General features: G+C 40.6%; 2 protein-coding genes across 3 annotated transcripts in view; both read left to right on the forward strand.

Annotated features, from left to right (window-relative positions):
• galnt14 (UDP-N-acetyl-alpha-D-galactosamine:polypeptide N-acetylgalactosaminyltransferase 14 (GalNAc-T14)) overlaps positions 1–16,625 on the forward strand; it is a 182,689-nt gene extending 166,064 nt beyond the window's left edge. Inside the window, exons 13-15 of the mRNA XM_062437652.1 lie at positions 261–405; positions 7,770–7,889; positions 14,215–16,625. Coding sequence (XP_062293636.1) covers positions 261–405; positions 7,770–7,889; positions 14,215–14,373 — 424 coding nt within the window. The 3' untranslated portion in view covers positions 14,374–16,625. The remainder of the gene's footprint in view (positions 1–260; positions 406–7,769; positions 7,890–14,214) is intronic.
• Positions 16,626–19,129: 2,504 nt separating this feature from the next.
• Positions 19,130–22,500, forward strand: part of angel2 (angel homolog 2 (Drosophila)) — an 8,490-nt gene continuing 5,119 nt past the window's right edge. For both annotated transcript variants that reach the window (XM_062437650.1, XM_062437651.1), the window contains exons 1-4: positions 19,130–19,254; positions 20,452–21,323; positions 21,834–22,054; positions 22,207–22,276. In XM_062437650.1, coding sequence (XP_062293634.1) covers positions 19,208–19,254; positions 20,452–21,323; positions 21,834–22,054; positions 22,207–22,276 — 1,210 coding nt within the window. In that variant the 5' untranslated portion in view covers positions 19,130–19,207. The remainder of the gene's footprint in view (positions 19,255–20,451; positions 21,324–21,833; positions 22,055–22,206; positions 22,277–22,500) is intronic.

The following is a 22,500-nucleotide window of genomic DNA, read 5'->3' on the forward strand; positions in this document are numbered from 1 at the left end:
GACCAAGGTGGAGATGATTGGGTTCTTCTGTCTCCTCTCAGTGAAGCTGTTAGTGTCAGACCATTTCCTCTAAAACCCTTCTGCTGGGGATTAAAGGGTCAGTTCACTCTAATTACGGCAACTCATATCTTCTCACTTACCTCTAGAGGTGTCTAGCCAGGCAGTTTTGGTTTTATTTGAGATTTGAGACACATAGTTTGTATCTCCAGTTATACTGAGGCTTTAACTGAGTGAATTCTCTGTTGTGTTCCCTCCATCAGGGTGCCAGACGACTCTGACTCTCAGTCTGGGGTGATCAAACAGAGGCAGAACTGTCTGGAGTATCGCAAAGTGGAGGGCCAGGAGCAGCCTGTGCTCACTCTGGCTCCCTGCATAGGAACAGAGGGAGTCCCCGCCATCAACCAGGTGAGTCTGTGCTCTTGCTGCTGTGAAGAACAGTGAACAGAAAGACAGTTTACTCCTGGAATAGAGTTTAACTGTTTTTCTACAAACAGTCAAAACAAACCTTAAACATCAGCTTTGGTTTTCAATCATGTGCAAATGTTCATGAAACCAGCTCCATGAACTGTTCAGTCACAACTTGTTTAAACCATCTGTGTTGCATGAAGCCGCTATGTGTGTGTCAGATTGTTATAATTTTAGCATCTTTCAAATGAATCTGGTATTTCCTTCAGTAGTCTTTTTTTATACCTATGTTGGACTTAAAGGACATCTTCTAAACAGACATATTCTATACAGTACACTCAAAGTACTGTGTAAAAAAAAAACTGTTTCACTTTAGATGGATGATAGAATATGTTCAACCTCTGTTTGTGACTCACTGGTCATTAGTTCATGTAAATAAGATTCCTGTTAAATAGAGTCGTCAAACTAAAACATAACAAGCTTACACTAGAAGGCGTGTGTGTGTATGTGTGTGTGTGTGTGTGTGTGTGTGTGTGTGTGTGCGTCAGAGAGATGGGGGAAAAACAGGCTAACAGTCTTTCATTGATTTGAGAACAGCAGTACAGCAATCAGCAAACTGACTCCAACCCTCCATTTTCTGAGCACACACATGTATTTGCGAGAACACACACATGGCTACACACACACACCCACACACACTTTTGTAACCTCATTGGGACCTTTTCCGGTATAAACACCAACCTTGTCAGGAACAGTAGTCCTCATGGGGACCAAAGCCCAGTCCTAATGAGGCAAAACGTCATATCTGAGGTCCTGCTTAAAGTTAGGGTTAGACATGAAGTGGTTACGGTTAGGTGTGTGTGTGTGTGTCTGTGTGTGTCTGTGTGTGTGTGTGTGTGTGTGTGTGTGTGTGCGTGTGTTTGTGTGAGCTCAGCATTGTACAGGAAAGTGTGTGTCTGAGTGACTGACAGGCAGCGTGTATGAAGTTGTGTGACTGTGCAGCTGTGCGTGTACAAGTGTGTGTGCGTGTTCACGTGTGTGTGCGTGTTCACGTGTGTGTGAGTGTTCACGTGTGTGTGCGTGTTCACGTGAGTGTGCTTGTCCAGTTATTTTTCTGTGAGTACATGTGCGTCAAACTTGCTCTTACTGTGCTCATTTTTACTTGTAGCACAGAAACACACCAAAGAGCCTGTATGTATGTATGTATGTGTGTGTGTGTGTGTTTTTTTTTTTTTGTGTGTGTGTGTGTGTGTTTGTGGGTGTGTGTGTGTGTGTGTGTGTGTGGATTCTGCCTTCGCTCAGCCATAATTAATACCCGTAGGATTCTCATTATTCCGTGTTTAGTGTGAGTGTGGAGGCTGTGATCCGCTCTAACAAGCCGCCACACTGAGCGCCAACGTGTCAGCAGCTGAAATGCCTGAAGGCCTGAGAGGCCAGCCAATGACTGGAGGGTCGCTGGTTCAAATCTCAAAACTCACACGGAAAACAACTGGAGACTGTGTGTGTGTGTGTGTGTGAGTGAGTGAAAATGAGAAACTCTCCCTCATCAGCTGCTGTGGAGAAGCCTGGAAGGAAGGTTCTTCATCCCTGTTTGTTCATGTTCAGCAGGCTGGTTTGAACCCGTCACCTCCCAGGTGGGAATGTCTTTGTACATGAAAAAAGTTATTCATTTTTCTGTTTAGTTTCTTCCCAAAAGGAAAGAAGTGTCAGAATTTCCAAGAAAACTATGTTTGTTGTCATTCTTGGTGTTTCTTAGTTTTCATTTCAGTCACATTTATGCGAACTTGTGATGCTTCTACAAAGAGCAGCAACATCTCCAGACTGACGTTGCCTAATATTAAACAGCATTTATTCAAACACTTAGTGTAAAATGACCTATTATTATATTTTCTTGACAAGGATCTATTGTGACCTTCTCAGAAACTAAAGTGTTGTTGCATCCTGTCATCCACCAACACTCATTACCATGATCTCCTCCAAACCATAACTGAATACTTTTAGTTGTCTAAACTCAACTATATGGGTTGAGATCAGCAAATGCTCATAATCTTAGTTTGTTTAACACACACAGGTCATTTTGGAAGAAAAATGACATTTATCTCAGTTTGTTAGATGGTGTTAGAGCTATAAACAAACTCCCACTCTGTTCAAGGGGTCAGTAGTTTTAGCATGAGGGTCAAACTGTTGATAATATATCAGATTTAATAAATAGGGTTTTGCTTGTCAGTGTAAGTTTCACAATGTATCCTCAATGGAAATGAGTATTGAGATTTATTGTAATTGTATCATATAAGATGTTTACAGTATAGCATATTGTTACTGTTGTGTGTTGTTTATTCATCATATTTATTGTATAATCTTCAGCAATATGTTGTATGTTATGTATTTCTCACCTCATTTATATTAGTATTACTAGTAAATTATTATCTAAACCAAATATGTGACTCTGAAACAGGAAGTGACCCCAAGCTGTTTTTATACTTTCTGACATTTACTGACAAAGCAATTCATGGAGAAAATGACCGGCACGTTAATCAATAATGAAAATAATCGTTAGTTGCAGCCGTAATCGCTGACACAGCTTTTGATGTTGTCTTTGTTTCTCTGGAAAATGTTCCGAATGTACACAATGTGACATTTTTAGCAGCTACAGAAGAGTTTAATATGAAAATCTGATCAGAAATCTGTAAGTTTCCATTGTAAACTTACAGATTCTGCTTTCACTCCATCAAACACAAAGAGGGAAAATTTCTCTCTGAGTCGCCATTTTCCAGCAACATTCACACCCAGGAAGAAATCAATAGCAGAGGAAGCAGAGAGACCAATTTGTGAACCTACAGCAGCAGAAAACAGAGCAGTTTGCTGGTAATGCCATTCATCTGAGGATTCAAATGTATTCTTCTGTTCCATTAATCTGAACTTTCACATCATTTAAAGGTGATAACGGAGCAGAAATATAAGATGCAGGAGCAGGAGACTGACGGGCATGAAATGCAACCCGCTGAGCCACAAACACATCATTCTGAACTCAATTTGGCCCAAATGTAATGAGTGCACATGCAGGCATGAGGCTGAGGTTGAATGATTTCTGCTGTCAGCTCTGAATGTGTGAGTGCATGAATTAGGGCAGCTCAGTCAACTTTCTCAAAAAAAAAAAGAAAGCTTACTCTCTCAAAGCTTTGTACACAGCGCTGCAGGTGTCAGTGTTATTTTGAGCCAAAGTGCATTTTGTTTTTAATCTTTTATTCATCCGGGGAACAGCTCTGCTGAGCGTGCATGCTCTGCTTCATGTTTAACTACACTAAGTGGAGGAGTGTGTTTACCTGCTAACCAATGACTCTGATTATTAGCTTAAAAACACGCAAAAACATGTATTCACTGAACAGTTGGTCTTCCACTCATCACTCCACTGCAGTCAGTCAATACAACACAGAGACATGATGTGTCTGATTAAATGAAGATGTGATGCAATTACAAATCACAGCAACACAAGAACAATGCAGAAGAGCGAGTTCACAACATAGATACATAAATAAATACATATAAATAACAAATACATCAAATAGTTCAGCTCACAGATATTAGCAAGTGTAGTAATAAATAATAAATGTAATCTAGTACAATGTGCATAGTATAAATATAGAATGAAACATTATGAAGGAATACAATTAAATACATTTTATAGCATTATTCATATAAACATGGGCTAAAAGAATATGTTATTATAGTATATGATGATAGAATATATGTAAAGATAGGATTATTATTGTTTTTTGTCGTCTGTTAGTTTGTGCTGTGATTGGACCTCAGGAAGAAAAGCCTCTGCAATGATGAAGCGAATGTAAATCTTAATAAATAAAATGAAAGAACACAAGAATAAGTCTAAATGTGTGCTAATGTAACAAATGTACAGAGTGAAATTGCTGGCTGGATTGTGTTTCATACCACACTGAATATTTAGCAGCGTGTAAACTCAGTAACTGAAGCCTGGGAGCCTCCCGCAGAGAAGATATATTGAGCTACAGCACCAATTAACCTCTAATGTCATTCTCTTTGCTGCAGTTCAATAAATCAATCATATGCTGAAATAAACCCCACAGCGTTGAGATATTTAAGATAAAGCTCCATATATCACAGAGCTGCTCTGAAAACACTTCCCACTGTCCCTTTGTCAAGCAGCCATCACGCTCCATCACTTCAGCAGGCCTATCAGACAACTTATACCTAATTATAATGCAGTAACTCTCACTATGATAACTGTACTGATTGCTTGATTCATTAAAAACGTTTTTTATCAAGTGAAAGAGCCAAAAAAAAACAAATTGCGTCTACAGTGAAATAATTGCTGCTTTTCTATGTTTCATATCATTGTTTATTTGATGACAGACTAAATGAGACCTCATTTAGGTTTTGTGACTATTTTATAGCCTAAATGAACATTTAAAAATACACCATACTAAATACAACCATTATTAATTATCTAGTCATATAATAGTATTGTCTAATGATGTCTTTATCCTGTAATAATAACATGGCAGTAATTAAAACAGCTAATTAAGTCGTTAGTATTGCTATTATTAAATTATGTGAATGTGTGTGAAGATATGATTTATATTGGTGTGACCTTTTTTTTACTGTCTGCCCCCCCAAGGGTGCTGAAAGCCCTTGAAAACACACAAACATGAACACCAGACAGGTTAAATTTACCATGGATCCTGCCAGCTATAATAACCCTGACCTAGTTACACATTCTCCAGTGTGTGTGTGTGTGTGTGTGTGTGTGTGTGTGTGTGTGTGTGTGTGTGTGTGTGTGTGTGTGTGTGTGTGTGTGTGTGTGTGTGTGTGTGTGTGTGTGTGTTCATGTTGCTCCTCTTAGCTCTCATTTTCTTTCCTAACACGTCTTTCTTGTACATGATCATTAATACATCAGGGCTCTGTTGCTTTGAACCTTGACCTCCTTAGTTTTGCCTGCCTGTAATGATGCTCATGCATGTGTGACGGTGCATGTGTGCGCGTGTATGTGTGTGTGTGTGTGTGTGTGTGTGTGTGTGTGTGTGTGTGTGTCTGCAGATGAATGTTGCAGCAGTTCAAATCAGCCAAATAGAAAATACAGTAACAATACACACTTACAGCTCTGCATCAGACTGAAATAGCTACACAGGAATGTAGTAATGCCCACACACACACACACACACACACACACACACACACACACACACACACACACACACATAGGGAGAGCAGGTGTCACTGTGTGGATATTCAGTAGCCAGAGTGGATATGAATATATATCAGCACTATAGCTACTGCTGCAATGCTCTCTCTCTCTCTCTCTCTCTCTCTCTCTCTCTCTCTCTCTCTCTCTCTCTCTCTCTCTCTCTCTCTCTCTCTCTCTCTCTGTCTCTCTCTCTCTCTCTCTCTCTCTCTCTCTCTCTCTCTCTCTCTCTCTCTCTCTCTCTCTCTCTCTCTCTCTCTCTCTCTCTCTCTCTCTCTCTCTGTCTGTGTTCCATTATTAGACAGACTTATACTGTATATCACTTTACGTATTGTATATTCCACACTTTATAGTTGCAGTACGCAACATTCAGCCACTAGGTGTCGCACTATAGCACCAACATCTTAGACAAAAACATGTGTGCGTCATTTAAAACAGTCCCTGAACAACTCACGAAACTCATCAAACTGTCAAAGTAGGCAGTGCTGATTGAATATAGATCAAGATGTACTGTATTTCTTGCCTAAAAGGTTTTCAGAAACTGTTTAACTGTAATTTGAGAAAGTTTGTGATGCGACTCGGAGGAACTCATACGCACTAATATGCACACAATGCTGGACTAGATATCAAAACAGAGAAACAGAGACGGAGTGTGACTTCATTCACTGCTCAGGATGCCATTACTTCACTATATACTATATGTCTACATAGCAGAGATGACATTTACATAGCAGTTTTCTTTCTGACATTCAGTGAGGCTGAATATCAATTATAACAAAAATAATAATAATAATAATAAATTTTATTTAAAGGCGCCTAAACACACCTCACAAGACACATAAAACAACAACAACATGCATCAAACATAATAAATCAGCAAAGAGTAATGTGGAAGTTAGTATAATTTTACAAAGATAAATAAATAAATATGAATGTGACTGAATAGTCAGTGTGAGACAGAGTATGCCAGTCAGAATAGGTGCGTTTTATTGCAACTGTAAGTATATAATAACATATTATACTATATACTATGTTTTTATTTCTCTTTTGTATTTATTCATTCATCTTTTCTCTAAAGTATTAATAATGGATATCATAGTATAGAATGAAATAGTATATATTATTACCCTTAAGTGAGCTGACAATCTGTTTTCCTTTATTATTCTCTATATTGGTTATTTATATAGAGTCAAAGGTTTGGACTTACCTTCCCATTCACTTGCATGAGAGAGTGTTCTCTGTGTTTAAACAAAAGATTCAGAACCTTTACTTATAAAATATAAAAATATTCAAAATTGAACTCAAGTCAAGTCTAGCATGAACAGGTTGTGCTACCCTAGGTTTTACTACTGCAGAGCTTAATCTGTCAGAATCACAGACTCTGAGACCAGAAACATAAATACTGGAGCCTATTGTTTATGGTCTGGGTCCCGTAGTCCCAGTAAAGGGAAATCTTAATGCTGCAGCAGACAACAGTGCATCACTTTGTGGAAGACTGTGTCCTGCTTCAACATGACAGTTCCCCCCCGTGCACAGAGTCAGTACTCTGTAAATAAATTATTTTCCCAGTCTGGTGTGGAAGAACTTGATTGGCCTGCAGATATCCCCGAACCTCGACTCCATGCAACACCTTAGTGATGAACTAGAGCAGGAGCTGTGAGCCAGACCCTTTCACCCAGCATCAGTGTTGGACCGCACTGATGTTCTTGTGGCTAAGTGGGAGTGAATCCCTGCAGCCAGGCTCTGACATCTGGTGGAGAACCTTAAAACAGAGGAGCCGAGGCTGTTACAGCTGCACAATAATGTCCGACAATGACAAATGAGTGTAGAATCTGTGTTACATCTTTATTTTTATTGCCATTTTTGGATGTAAAATCTTTATTTGGAAAGTAAATAATTACTACAGCTGTCAAATAAAAGAATACAACATAGAAATAAACATCACTGTGTTATCTGTCCATCTCTCTCTCACCTCTCCATCATTTATATGAATCACTTTACATTCATAACTGCTAATCAGAAACAACATCTCTCTCTCTCTCTCTCTCTCTCTCTCTCTCTCTCTCTCTCTCTCTCTCTCTCTCTCTCTCTCTCTCTCTCTCTCTCTCTCTCTCTCTCTCTCTCTCTCTCTCTCTCTCTCCCCCTGCAGGAGTGGGTTTACACTCACGGGCAGCAGATCCGTCAGCAGCAGCATTGTTTGTCTCTGTCCACCACCTTCCCTGCCTCCCAGGTCCTGATGCTGCCCTGCAACATGGCTGACGGCAAGCAGGTCTGCATACACACACACACACACACACACACACACACACACACACACACACACAGTACAGGCAGACAGGTGGTATGTGGCTGCTGCAGGCGAGTTACTACCATATATCATATCGCTGATAAATTCATCAAAATGTTAATTAATCCAAAGCTAAATTTGTCTAAAGATGGTTATTACACACACACACACACACACACACACACACACACACACACACACGCTCATACACACTGCAGGGGCAGATGCTTGACATATTTTTGGACACGGACCTTGAAATACTCTTAACACACACACACTTGTCATTACCTGACCACTGGGCACCTTGACGGCATCCCAGAAGGCCCTGCAGCAGAGTACAACTTGACAACCAATAAATCACCCGAGAGAGAGAGAGAGAGAGAGAGAGAAGGAGGAGGAGGAAGAGGAAGAGAGGCACAGGTGGAGAGGTGAAGCAAGATAGACAAAAGAGGAGTAAGAGAGAAACAGAGGGAGAGCGAGTAGGAGTGGTAGAGGAGGGAGGTAAGTCGCTGTAGAGAGAGAGGTAGCTGAAAATGATCCCATTACACTTCACCAACTGTTCAGTCTGCATTGAAAATGTGCTTAAGTGTGTGTGTGTGTGTGTGTGTGTGTGTGTGTGTGTGTGTGTGTGTGTGTGTGTGTGTGTGTGTGTGTGTGCTTGTTAATCCCATCTGGATTCTTGCAATCTAAAACAAATCTTTTGGTTATGATATCAGACATGAAAAGCGTGCTGTTTGCATGTTGATGTACGTGTGTGTGTGTGTGTGTGTGTGTGTGTGTGTGTGTGTGTGTGTGTGTGTGTGTGTGTGTGTGTGTGCATGTGTGTGTGTGTGTGTATGATTCACTCCCATGTTTGTCATTGCTGTTATTATGTGCTATTTGATCTATGAGTCATTGGGGACTGGTGAGAAAGATGAAGTGGCCAGAGAGAAAGAAAAGGAGGAAGGAAAACCAGAGAAAAGGAAATGAAGGGAAAGAGGAAGGGAAAGGCGGTGAGTGATGATGAAGAAGAAAGGGTGATAGCCAGAGGAAAAGGAGAAAGGATATAAGGAACGAAGAAAAACAGAAAAGGTAGATGTAGAAAGGAAAAGCTGGAGGAAAGAACGGAAGTGTGAAGTCTTAAATTGGCCACATAACGCAGCAGAGCATCATATAACACGTCACTGCGTGCATGGAGCAGACGGCCGAGGAGCTCGCAGCAAAGTGAGAAGCATAAAGAAGAAAGTGACAGAGAGAAAGTGAATCAGGAGGGTTGGTTTTTCTACTTGATTCCTCCCCTGATTAACCAATCTAGTTTGTCTTCACTGTGCTGAGACTGACGTGTCAGTAACAACACCACTGAAGAAGATGTGCTGTCACAAAATGACTGATGGAGGGAAGCAGGGGAAAATGTGTTGTTTTTCTGGAGTGCGACAGAAAAAAAAAAGACAGTGGTGTATTCTGTCCCTGCACGTTTCCGACCCTGTGAGCACACGCCATACAACACTGTTATGTTTTAGGCTTAAAGCTGCTATATGTAAGAATAGGCCAGGCTCGTCTTGTAGTAACACTTTATACCTCAAGAGGCGATAGTGAGTCACTATAGCAGTCTGCTGTCAGTCTAACATGAGAGGATGTTAAACTGAGGGCAGACCAGACAATACAGTGACTCATTATCGCCCCCTGAGGTATAAAGTGGTATTACATGACAGACTTATTCTTACATACAGCAGCTTTAAGACAGGAAGAGAGCAAAACAGAACAACAACAGAAATACAGGCAGTCAGACAAAAAGGATAAAGAGAAAGGAGGAGGAAGTTGAAAGGAGAGAGAGAGGAGAGGTAAAAAGGAAGTAAGAAAGATTTTAAAAAAGGAAGGAAGGAACAAAGACAGGGGGAAGGAATAAGAAAGAATTAAGACAAAAGGAAAAAGGAGAAGACAGAAGATAAAATAAGTAAGAGAATAAATAAATAAAAGGTAGAAGGAAGATAAAAAAGAAAGTAAACAACTAGAGGTGTAGAGGAAGGAGACGCAGGCAAAGTGAAGGAAGAAAGAGAGAGAGTTTAGCTGTGTGTGTGTGGGTTTATATGTGTGTGTCAGAAGGCAGGAAGTAGAGTGATGATAGCTAATTAGAACGAAGATCCAGTGAAGAAACAGCCTGGAGCTGACTGGTGGAGAGACACAGAGACGAGGAGGACAGAGAGAGAGAGAGGGAGGGAGGGAGGGAGATGGAGGAAGAAATACAGCGTGAGGTTAAATTCAGGATAGAGAGAGATGGAGAGGGTGATGAGATGAGGGACACAAAGAAAGACAGATGGATAGGGAGAGAGAGAGAGAAGGTGGTGAAGACGCAGAAGTAAACAGACTACAACAGAGAGTAATAATAAGTAATATAAGAGCCAAAATCACCAATATTGATGCTCATTTTATTAAAAAGTCGCTGATGCACTGTTATCTTAAATATTGAATGTAATGCAGATGCTTTGCAGACACTCTGAGATTTAAAAAAAACACACATCAGGCTGCACTGCTGGAGGCGCGTTGCTTCAGGTACCAATGAGACATGATCTGTGAATTTGAAGCCTTATTAGATACTAAAATGCTGCATAACCAGGTTTGAGTAACAGCAGCAGAGAAACATGGACTGTGTCCAGAATGAGACCGATCCCCTTTGACGCATTCTTATTGATACACGTATAAGCACCAAAACAAGACTTAGTATCGATGGTATCTGTACTATAGCCATTGATCTGCCCCGCACCTGCAGTCAATATCCACCTATTCAAATTCAAAAGTGAGCAGCTTGAAACACCTCAGTTCAGATCTTTATTGTCCCGTAAGAGGAAATTCTTTTTGCAGCAAAACAGGCATGAAAACACACACTTGCATTTCCTGTTACACACACACACATACACACTCACACATTCACACACTGGCCATCAAGAATATTTTAGTACTTTTATCCGAAACTTTTCTCACATTAAGCTGAGAGGTTTGGTCATATTAATGCTGCAAGTCCAAGAAGTTAATTTTTTAACACACGTACATTCTATTAATGTATTTATTTGTACACATTTAAACTATGAATAATCTCATATGTGGGCATTGCAGTTCTGGAGTCGAGTGTTTTTTATATGAGGTGCGAAAAGCTGAGAGGAAATGTTGACACACAGGCGAGAGAGAGACCGAGTTATACTGCGCGATGAAGTTCTTCAAAAGGACGGGCCTTCAAAATAAGAGTTCCCCACTTCCCTTTTTTTTTACCAGCAGCTTTTTGACATCTTCATCTAGTTATGAAAATGTGTGAATCTTCAAAGTTGAGTTACCATCAAGTTATATGAACATAAAGCATCTCATCTATTTTTTTTAATTTAATGAATGAGCTTGATTTTACTCTCATTAACGCTGGTAGACAGTTAAACCTGACTCACTTTTAAGACCCATGTGGAACTCATATCATCGCTCTCTCTCACACAGCTTCAACACCTCTCGCATACATTCATTTCCTCTCACAATATCAGCTTCTGTCTACTTTGGTGACTCATACTGTTTGCTAGCGTGGAGAGAGGCGGACTGTACATGACTCAGACGACAGGCCCGGACCATCGGGAATTTCATTTGCACCTGTGATAAAAATCTATCACCGATGTTCTTTTTACTAACTTTACCAAGCGACTAATTAAGGATGAATCTGTTTGTACGAGTGGATTAACGTCCTCCACTCTCGAGCTCTTTAGTTAAACAACATTAACAAACCAGGAAGAAGTCCAATCTCGAAGTCATCTGAAGTAGGAAAAGCAGGCCATGAAAAATGTAAAACCTGCAAAGTCCCCACAGGAAGAGATTTCAGGTTGAGTCTGTGTTCATCCTGTGACGGGCCGATGACCTGAGGGCAAGCCCGGTGCATCCTGGGTAGGGAGAAATGTATGTACAGTAGAGATAGTGGCGTGTGGAGAAAGATGCAAACTGTTGTTCTCGCAGGCCGACGTCAGCAGTGCTGCAGCAGCCTGTAATGAGGTGAATACTAATTGATTTGCTTTTTAATTATCCCTCCATCTTTTTTTTTTTCAATTAAAAAGATCTGCGGCCGCTCGCTACACTGTGATGAGCGTGTCATCATGACAGCGCCGCAGCAGACCCACAATGCAGATTTACAGAACAAAGCCTGTGTATGTGTATGTGTGTGTGTGTGTGTGTGTGTGTGTGTGTGTGTGTGTGTGTGTGTGTGTGTGTGTGTGTGTGTGCGCGCGCGTGTCTATGTGTTGTTACAAGGCGTACGAGATCAAGATACATGACAGCGATACGCTTCAGAGGCTCAGCAAACACAATATGGCCACCATACACACAAACACACAAATCCATGTGCACACACGAATTACAGACACACACTTGCACAAAGATACATATACAGATATCACATACTCACACAATTCACACGCACACACACACACACACAGGCCCTGATTCTGTTTTTCTTTCTTGTGTCTGTTTTTCACTCTTTCTTTATTCCTTTATCTGTCAATCTGCTCCTCCCCCCCCCCCCCCTCTCTCTCTCTCTCTCTCTTTCCCCCCCTCTGTCTCTCTCTGATGAGTTGGTTTCAGACCCACTGCTGGATAAAAGCCTCTTTTCATGTCAGATCATATCTGTCGCTTTGTTTTCCAGCTAAAGAATCCAGCTATGAATAATGCACCGACACGCACAACGACTCACACACACACACACACACACACACACACACACACACACACACACACACACACACACACACACACACACACACACACACACACACACACATTTACACTCACAATCACAATCACACACTCAGCCTGTTTGGTCAAAGAACAATCAAATCAAACCAAAAGTCAGTAGACACCGCCATCTAGTGGCGAGAGTTGGGAATCACAGGTTGTGTGTACAGTTATGCTATTGACTCTAATGACACTCTTAGTTTTTGATTCGACTCAGTCATATGCTGTAATCTGTGTTAGTGATAGTAAGGATTTGGACAAAGTCATTGTTTTTTCAAGTCAAACATAAAGTCTAAAGTCTAAAGTATGAAGTCCAGAGTGAAACAAGTCATTATCTTTCATACCTTTCTCTCCTGCTTGCATAACTTGATCTGTTGACAGGAAAATTAAGAAGTTACTCATTACTAATAATTTTAAATCTTTTAGCTTCAAGTCATCAAGTTTTTCCAGAAGTCTAAAGTTCATGTAAAGTCACGAGACTGTCACGTGATTGGTTTAATCAAGTCGAGTCACGTAAATTCTGGCTTGAGTCCAAAAATCCAAGTCCAGGTTCACACCTCTGAGTATTAATTATTATAATAAGCAGTGTTTGATTCCAGTCCTCCTTAACTATTCTGACAATTCTTAATACTTTTTGGGCAGATTTGCCATCAACAGTTTTTTTGTCATAAATGAATAAAATAAAAAGAAAATATGCACAAGTTGTTTCTTGACTGTTTCAGCTGTTTTTATATTTTGTTTTGTTTACATTATTTGATTCTGGGGTCAAATCTGTGGACTTCCTCCCTGGGTGACATTGTTTGTATACAGTGACTTTCTTTAATTATTTCTGTCTATTGTAAAACTTTAGACACAGGTTTTTACTGACAGTGAAGACAGAAGGTTATGTCCATATTTTACCACTAAAAACATGTTTGCTGGAACTGATGTGCAGGTGTGAAAGGAAACATTGTTTTATTAATAGAACCTGGTTATGAATTATTTGGGTCTGGTCTCAGTCCAGGTTAAATTCTCTTTCACAAGAAATGTGATGCAGACTTTGATTACTGCTGTGTTTCTGCACTGCTCCTCCCAGAGATCAGCTGTCAGTCTTTTATGTTAAACTTTGAACAGTTCTTCATCTGTATATTAAATATCACCTCATTTAGATTCAATCAGCTCCTCAGTTTGTGCCGTTGTCGCTCCTTCTTTGTATGCCAGACAGAGCAACATCAACTCTCACTGCAGACAGACAGGTTTATGTTATTTTGCATATTGCACCTTCGTCATACAGTAATACACCTGACCCGCAGAGCATGACTGAACACATTTTCAGAAATGTCTCAGCCGCCTGCAGGTTTCCGAATTCATAAACTCATCCAAGCAGCGCCTCAATAAAAAGTCTGCTTTAATTACAGCTCTGCCTGCTGCAGTTTTACCTCATTTCACTACAGTACAGTGTTGCAATCAATCAGCCAAAATAAAAGAGGGTTAATTCTTGGTTTGATGTCTGCAAACTCCAATATTTCTGTTAAATACTTGAAGCCATGAAGCCGTGTGTAGAAACGTCTTTTTGAATTGTTTCTCTTCGTTCCAGCGGTGGCAGAAGTCGGGGACTCACTTGGAGCACCTCGTCTCTCGGTTCTGCTTGGACTCTGAGATGGCTCTGGACGGGATGGACTCTTCTCGGATGCTGGTCATCAGTCCCTGTGAACTGAGCGCCTACACACAGAGATGGGAGGTGCCCTTCTCCTGACCCCTAACCCTGTGACCTTTCACCTCCGAAAACCCACCCCGCCACCTCATTCACCGCCTCAAAGACCTGAGCAGGGACAGCTGCTCGGACAGAGCGAAGATGCATGAGCACGTCATGTCAAGGTGCTGCGCTGAGGGTCGCTGAAGGGAAGGATGAGACTTAACAGAGAATTTAATGTCTCTTCACTGTTGATTATAAACGGAAAGTGTTAGCTTATATTTCAGGTCTAATCCTGATGTTATTGAAGATGTGTGCTGGATGAAGAAGATATTGCTCAAAGACACATATGAAATGTGTTTGATGCTGTTCTGAGGTTTGTGGAAGAGTAAAAAACCAAGTGCACCTTAAATCCCTGACCTGTCAAAGATTTGAGTTGGACAGAAACTTTGCTTGAGGAAAAATAATATCTGAGTATGTGTCTTATAATCTTTTGCATTGGAATTGTCTGTTTTTTTGAGTGTGTTGAAGAATCTGGGAGTAAAAACCAAGCACAACACATTTATACTGTAGTTACTTGGTCTGATACTTGTCACTGTCTTTACTATCAACCTTCAGATAGGATTGTGAGACCTGACCAGGATCTCAACAGAGTAAAATCTGACAAAGATTGGTTTTGGTTTGGATTTTTTTTCCTAAAGCATGAAGAGAATCTGTTATGTTATTAACTAAAAACTACAAAAATTACAACTACAAGCACGTCGTCTCAGCACAGAATCCACACAACTTCATAGAAGTCAACACACACAGTCCTGTTAGCTGATTCAAACCCAGAATCACCTCAAATGTGGAACCTGACAGAACCTGATTGCGTTAAATTTCCCTCATAATTTCATAATCCTGCAGACTCCCCTGATTGATTTGCACCAATAGAGATTAAAATCTGGCTAGTTTGTATTTCCCTCTTAAATTTAGGCCTGTCACAATAATTATCGACTTATCGTAATTATCAGCGTCAACATGTCTTTATATGGACTTATCATATGATACATGGACATGACCTTGATCATTTTTTTGACCTCAATATTGCCACATTTCATATTAGCAGCTAAGAGACTATTAAAGTCCTCCATTCTTCCCTGTGCACGTCCTGAGTGGAGACTGCAGAAGAATTAAAGGTAAATAACTCTGTCCCCAACTAAATTTATAATGGCAGTCTGTGTTTTAACACAAGTGTAGCACCCACTCTCCAACCCCTCTTGCATTATTATACTATTATATTATCATTATATCAGTGGCAATAATATCGTTTATTGCGATTATTTCTGAGACAATATATCGTCCAATAAAAGTAGTTATCGTGACAGGCCTACTTAAATTTTCATTTATTCAAATGTGCATTAAGAGAATATCATTTCTTTAAAAAGTGAAAAGTTGCTTTTTTGGCTGAATGTGTGCAGCCTCAGTTTTCTCATAAAATCTTTGCAGCTGTCATTGGTCGTGTCAGCAGTTTGATTGAAGAAGAGGAGAAAAGAAAGAGCAATGAGGTAAAAGGAAAGATACAAAAGAGGGTAAAAGACTAAAGGAGAACAACAAAGCTTCAGTCGAGCAAACGCTGCTGAAAAGACGTGACGAAAATACTTAAATTGGAAAGTAATCAGTGACACAGACAGTAAAGGGCTACAGGTGTATATAAAGACAAACAGGTAGAGAGAAGATTCATGTCTGCTGTCAGAGGTTCTGCTTTGTGTTCTGTGTGCTTCACTCTGCTGTCGTGCATGTGAACATTTTTCTACACAAGTTAAAGCGTGTTTATTTTAATACAGCTTACAGTCACTTTAAACACTAATCCATCATTATTCTTCCATGTTCACATGAGGAGGATTTACTAAAGTGATTATGCTGTGAGAGCAGGTTTTATTTTCAAGGTAAGTGTCCACAGAGGTTTGTCGGTCACATACCTGAGATAGTTGTTATTTTTGAGCTCACTCACATGACGTAGGGAGGGGAGGAGGGGAGGGGGGGTCGTTGTTGTTGACGGACAAACCGCAGCTGTTGTGACCCTTCAGTCGTGTGACCGTCTTTTTGGTTTTTCATTTCAAATTCCAGCAGAGTCAACACTCAGCTGAAGAGAACTACACACCTACAAAAATAATGAGTCTAAATATCTGCTTCAACATTGAGAGACTCATCAGTTTTTCTCACGTGAGGGATTTTAAAAGGAGCTTCTCTGCGTCTTGTCCCACTTTCCTGTGTTTGACACCATCGACTGCATCATTTTGATATCCTGTTTGACTCCAGAATAAAAGTTTTCTAATGGCTGTTTCTATTTTATTGAAATGGCCGTGATGTTTGCAGACAAAAACCAGAAATCTGAAAGCTGCCACCAGTGCAGTTAACACACACACACACACACACACACACACACACACACACACACACACATACACACAGAGTCACACACTCTTTTTGCAATCAATAAACTTTAAAGTTGAAATTGTTTCTTATGTGTTGTGATAACTTTTTAATACCACAATTGTTGTAAAAACTACATCATGTACAGTTTTATGATATTAGTTATATTACTACAAGAACTGCTCTGTCTGCTATAAATACTACTATTACAATCACCAGCAACTACTAATCTTACCTTTATTACAATCGCAAGTCAAAATGCATCTACTCCACTATTTGACACTATATATATATATATATATATATATATATATATATATATAGGGTGGATTAGGGTAAAATGGGACATTGAGTAATGTGGGACAACTAAGCTCCAGTGCATTCATCTCTTTTTCTATACCATTATTTTAAAGCTAACTAGTACATGCGTACTGTGTAAATTATATTGTTTAAAATTACACGTTAACATACAGGCTACTAGTTTCTTAACCTAAAACTATGGGTACGCACATTTCATAACGTTTTGACAGATAAAGCTGCTTTGTATAACTCAAATTATTTCTAAGCTTAAAAACTAGTGTCCCACATTACTAAATCTACTAATTCTGAAATGATTTGGCACGAGGAATATTAATATAAGTGCCATTTCCCTTTTGAGTACAATATCTAAAAATTGTCTTCTGATTTAACAAGGAAACATCTCAGGGATTTCATAATGATATAAGATGTTGATATAATGTATTGGATTCAAATGTAAATATGGTGAACACGTGTCCCACATTACCCTAATCTACCCTACTTCAAAAATGTACTTAAAGCCCCCCTACACTCAAAAATATGTAAATTCTTCTTGTTCCTACAGTTGGATGTTTGAGCTTCTCTGTGCAGAATGAAGTGTGTACAGAGTTGTTTCTCTGACCTCACTGAAAATAACATTTTAACGGGCTACGAGCAACATTTGTGACATAGTTTGGAGTCAAAACCCGATCAGTACACAAGTGTGTTGTAGAAACTTGAAGCCTGCAGTGCACAAACACTGAGAATGAACTTCACAGTGAAGGAGGAGACATCTGCTTTCTAGATGTCTGGATTTAAAATGAGGGAGAAGGAGTAGATGTCATTTTTAAAAATATTTTACAAAATATTTGCAATTTTTATATAAGACAAACTATTATTCAAAGTGTAGCATACAATTTAACGTTAAAAAATATAGTTATGGTGGATTAGGGTAACGCTTTATCTGCCAAAACTTTCTGAAATGTGCGTACCCATTTTTGGTCATTTAATTTTTTCAGCCTACATGTTGTTTTGCTTTCTGCATCAGATTGTTGAAAAAAAAAAAAGTAGCCTGTATGTTCACATGTGTAATGTAAAACAATATAATTTACACAGTTTGCATTATACTAGTTATATCTTTAGAATAACTGAATAGAACACGTTGTCCCACATTACCGTAATCCACCACTGCTTTATGCTCCTGCTGTCATGTAAAGCACAATAAACTGAGGAGAGAGCTAGAGCGAGAGAGAGGGGGAGAGAGAGAGAGAGGGACCCACACACTGCGGAGAGGGAGGATGTGTTCATGCTGCTCTCAGATCAGCTGTACTTTTTTAACAGCATAGCGAATCATTAATTTGTTTGCAGCCGGTTAACTTTGGACTCTACCGACATGGAATAAATGTGGCACATTAGAAGCTGACCTCTTATATTTTTTAAACCTGCAGTTCTCTCAAGACGCGGCTCGCTTTTACGTAAGTACGATGACCTTTTTTTCATTTGTGCAAACCTTTTTAATTTCAAGGCGATGAAAAAAGGAAGAAAAACGCTACAATGGTAGATTTACACCTGCTTCAAATTTGTGTTGATTAAATCCTAACGGCGGATAATTAATGTGTAAGAAATCGTGACATTTTAAGATGCGCTCGATGAAGAAAAAAACGATGAACCGGTGAGCTAGTATCGTTTCCAGTCGGACCGCTGTTTCTGCCGCACCGTGACGTTTGTAGTCCGTTCGCTCTGTCAGTCGCTGCTAGGCAACGCGACAAAGACTACAAGTTCCAGCGCGTGCAGAGAGTTCCAGTGCTGCATTCGCGTACATTCGGAAAATAGATAATTCCTCGCTTGAATAAAGACAATATGCTAGAAAAAACGTAACGGTGCATTCATGAAAGGAAACATTTGTTGAGCGAGATAATACGAAAAAAAAACAATATGTAGGGACATATTTTATGCATATATGTTTTAAAGAAGACACTCATCTCACTAATATACTCCCTATCGCAGTTGAGTCACATTTTTTCTCGACATTTATGAGAAATACAATCTTATCTTAGATCCTTAAAGGCAGCACAAGTCCTCCTCGTCTCTTTCTGTTACATCAGCTGTTACGCGTTTTGTTGGGGACACATGGAGCTGCTGTTTGTTTGAGTTTCACCGACATTAAACCTTAAATCGTGTTTATAGATTATTGTTTGTCTGTTTTATGCAAAACTGGAATATAAACGATGTGTCCTTCACCGCCGGAGAGAAGTGAGTAGAGCTAATGTTAGTTAACAAGTCAGGATTATAAATATATATAAAAAGAGGAATTATGTTACCGGTCAACAAAGTAAACACAACAACACTGGCTGAATTATCTTATAAAAACACACCAGCATTTGTGCTCTATTTTTTTTATAATGACATTACCTCATAAATAACACAAGTCTGGTTGAAGTTTCCAAAATAAAAGTCATAAATTGAACTTGAACTAGACATTAAAAGCAGCTCAGCTAGGGCCACGATCACCACAGGCCCAGTCATAACTTCAAATATGGTTTCACGAATGTATTAAGATTGATAATAGTCTGAAGTGCTTTGTTACTAATGGACATTAGAAATGAGCTGGATGGCTAACCTCTCAGTTATAAACTCCTATTGGTGTTGAAATCAATGGGAACAGATGCACTCAGGCTCCTCCTATCAAAACTCAACAGCAAGTCAAATGCATCATTGTGGTGCAGTCTGAGAGCAACATTAAGAGGTTATTACTATGCTGTTATATCTACAGCATATCTTTAATGCATGCATACATGTCAACTTATCTGTATTTGTATAATATATTTCCTTTCCATCATTATTAGTTCTGTATGTAATGTTGTTATCTGTCTTTTAAAAGTCTAACTAGAGACAGGAGATGGGAACCAGAAATAGCTTTAATCTCTATCAGTTACTGCAGCTCCTTTGTAACAAGCTGAAGTTGTACTATGTTAATTAACATTGTCCCTAACAACAAATAAACTAACTAAATACATAAATAAATATAAGTGAATGAGGCCCAGTGTTTTTACACACAACAATCCTCAGAAGGATGCACAAGAACAACAAGCTGGACAAGGCTGATAGGTAGATTGGGTCGTCCACTAATCGGAAGATCTGCGGTTTTTTTCCCAGCTCGTTCCTGGACAAAATACTTAACCCCAAATTGCTCCCGATAGCTGCTCCATCAGTGTGTGAATGTGTGTGTGGGTGAATATGACATGTGTAAAAGTGCTTTGAGTGGTCAAAAGACTAGAAAAGAGTACAGTCCATTTACTGTTTACACATCGCTGTTACTTACATGCAAATGGGTGAAAACTAGATTCATGTAGAAACAACATTCAGTTTCTTTATACAGGTGAAACAGTTTCTGAGCTGTATACAAAGAGTGATGGAATAAGTATTGCTCTTCTCTCCTCCTCCCTGCAGTCGCTCCATGTCCCTTCGCCAGCTGAGCTCCTTCGGCTCCTCCTTCCTTCGCGGCGGCCGTCCTGCTCTCTGCAGGGCCGGCTTCAGGAGCAGCAGTGCCTCCTCCGTCTCCCCCTCCCGCCTCCATTTGTTCCCCGCTCCTCCTCCATGGTGGACGGTGCGGGGATTTCCTCCCTGGCCTCCTCGACTTCATCGCTCCCACCCAGCAGCAGCAGCAACAACCAGTCAGGTGTTCAGTGGTCGCACCGCCCGCCGTTCATTCAACACCTCCGCCGGCCCCCTGATGGAGCGGCACGACAAAGAGCCGCCTCAGAAACGGAGGAAGAGCGTAGAGGAAAAGGGAAGCGCTGGAGAAAGGGAAGGACACAAAGCAGGAGGAAAAGATGGAGGCTCAAAGAAGGAGCACCGCCACCTGGACCCCAACGCGGACAGCTTTAGACCAAACCACCGCCACAAAGATGGAGGTGGAGACGGAGGGAAACACGGAGCAGGAAACGGCAGCAGCAGGGAGAGCAGCAGGGATAAAGAAAGGACTAAAACTGGGAGCAAAGACAGAGACGGGAACCGTAACACGCAGAGAAAAGACGGAGCAGCTCGAGATGAGACTCCACATCGAGGGAGAAGCACGCAGCAGCAGCAGGGGGGGGGGCATAAAGACTCACAGCCTGCAGCAACCAGGACTCACAGCTCCTGGTCCAAACCCGAGCCACGTGCAGAGTCCACGCACAAACCCAGCCGCTGGGACAGAGGGCCCCCCCCCAGCAGAGCCCCCTCCTCAAACCACTGGCAGGTAGCGGGGGGCAACAGGCATCCTCCTCCACCTGGAACCTGCCCGCCTGTCAGACAGCAGCAAGTTCCTGTTCCTATGAAAGGTCAGACTCTTTAATTTACTGTGTTTAAGCTCGTCGACCGAACAGAAAACACAGAGTTAGATTTTATCTCACAGGCTGAAACTGACTTCAGCTCATTTTAGTTTCACTTTGAAAATAAATCAACTTACAAAAACTTTTAAAAAGTGGTTTCCATCACTTGTCTCGTTCACTGACTGCAGCCACATAAAAAGTTACATTCTGGCTTTAAAGGGCGTAAGATCATTTAATTGTAATAATAATAATTTGCTCTGCTAGACTTTTCAAATGTTATCGGACTGAATGGATCAAATGTTGATAGTGAAACAAATCATTTAATGGAGGTTTTGTGATGTTCAAAAATAATCTATCCACAGTTATACAGCAGCGATGTGAAGTGAGCATGTTGTCAGTGTTTTTGTAATGACTCTCACTGCCAGAAGGGGGAGACAAAAGTCCATACTGCAGCTTTAAACTCATCCTCCTCTTCCTCTACTTACACTCTCTCTCTCCCTTTTCTCTCTCTCTCCTCAGCTCTTCAGAGACACTGGGAGAACTCTCCTGCCTGCAGTGCGTACCCTCTGCCACCGGGGGGCAGCGCAGGCTTTGATTTCTCAGTGCTGTCCTATAACATCCTGTCTCAGGACCTGCTGCAGGACAATTCCTACCTGTACCGGCACTGTCACCCTGGGGTGCTGTCCTGGGACCACCGGCTGCCCAACCTGCTGGCTGAGATCCAGCATTACAACGCTGATGTGAGAGAAAGAGAGGATACAAGAGATATGACCCAAAAGTATCTGGACTTTATGTTCATTTACTAATCTGTCATTCCAGATGATATTATATAATCTGTACCTTCTGTTTACCTTTGATGTTATAACACAGATTAAATATTCTGTTGTTTCAGATTCTTTGTCTTCAAGAAGTCCAAAAGGATCACTACGAACACCAGATTAGACCCGCTCTCACCCAACTAGGTACTGTGTGTGTGTGTGTGTGTGTGTGTGTGTGTGTGTGTGTGTGTCTGTGTGTGTGTGTGTGTGTGTGTGTGTGTGTGTGTGTGTGTGTGTGTGTGTGTGTGTGTGTGTCTGTGTGTGTGTGTGTGTGTGTGTGTGTGTGTGTGTGTGTGTGTGTGTGTGTGTGTGTGTGTGTGTGTGTGTGTGCGTGTGTGTGTTGTCTTCCTTCACTCTCCCCGGGTCTC

This window comes from Scomber scombrus, chromosome 17 (assembly GCF_963691925.1).
Source record: "Scomber scombrus chromosome 17, fScoSco1.1, whole genome shotgun sequence".
NCBI lineage: Eukaryota > Metazoa > Chordata > Actinopteri > Scombriformes > Scombridae > Scomber > Scomber scombrus.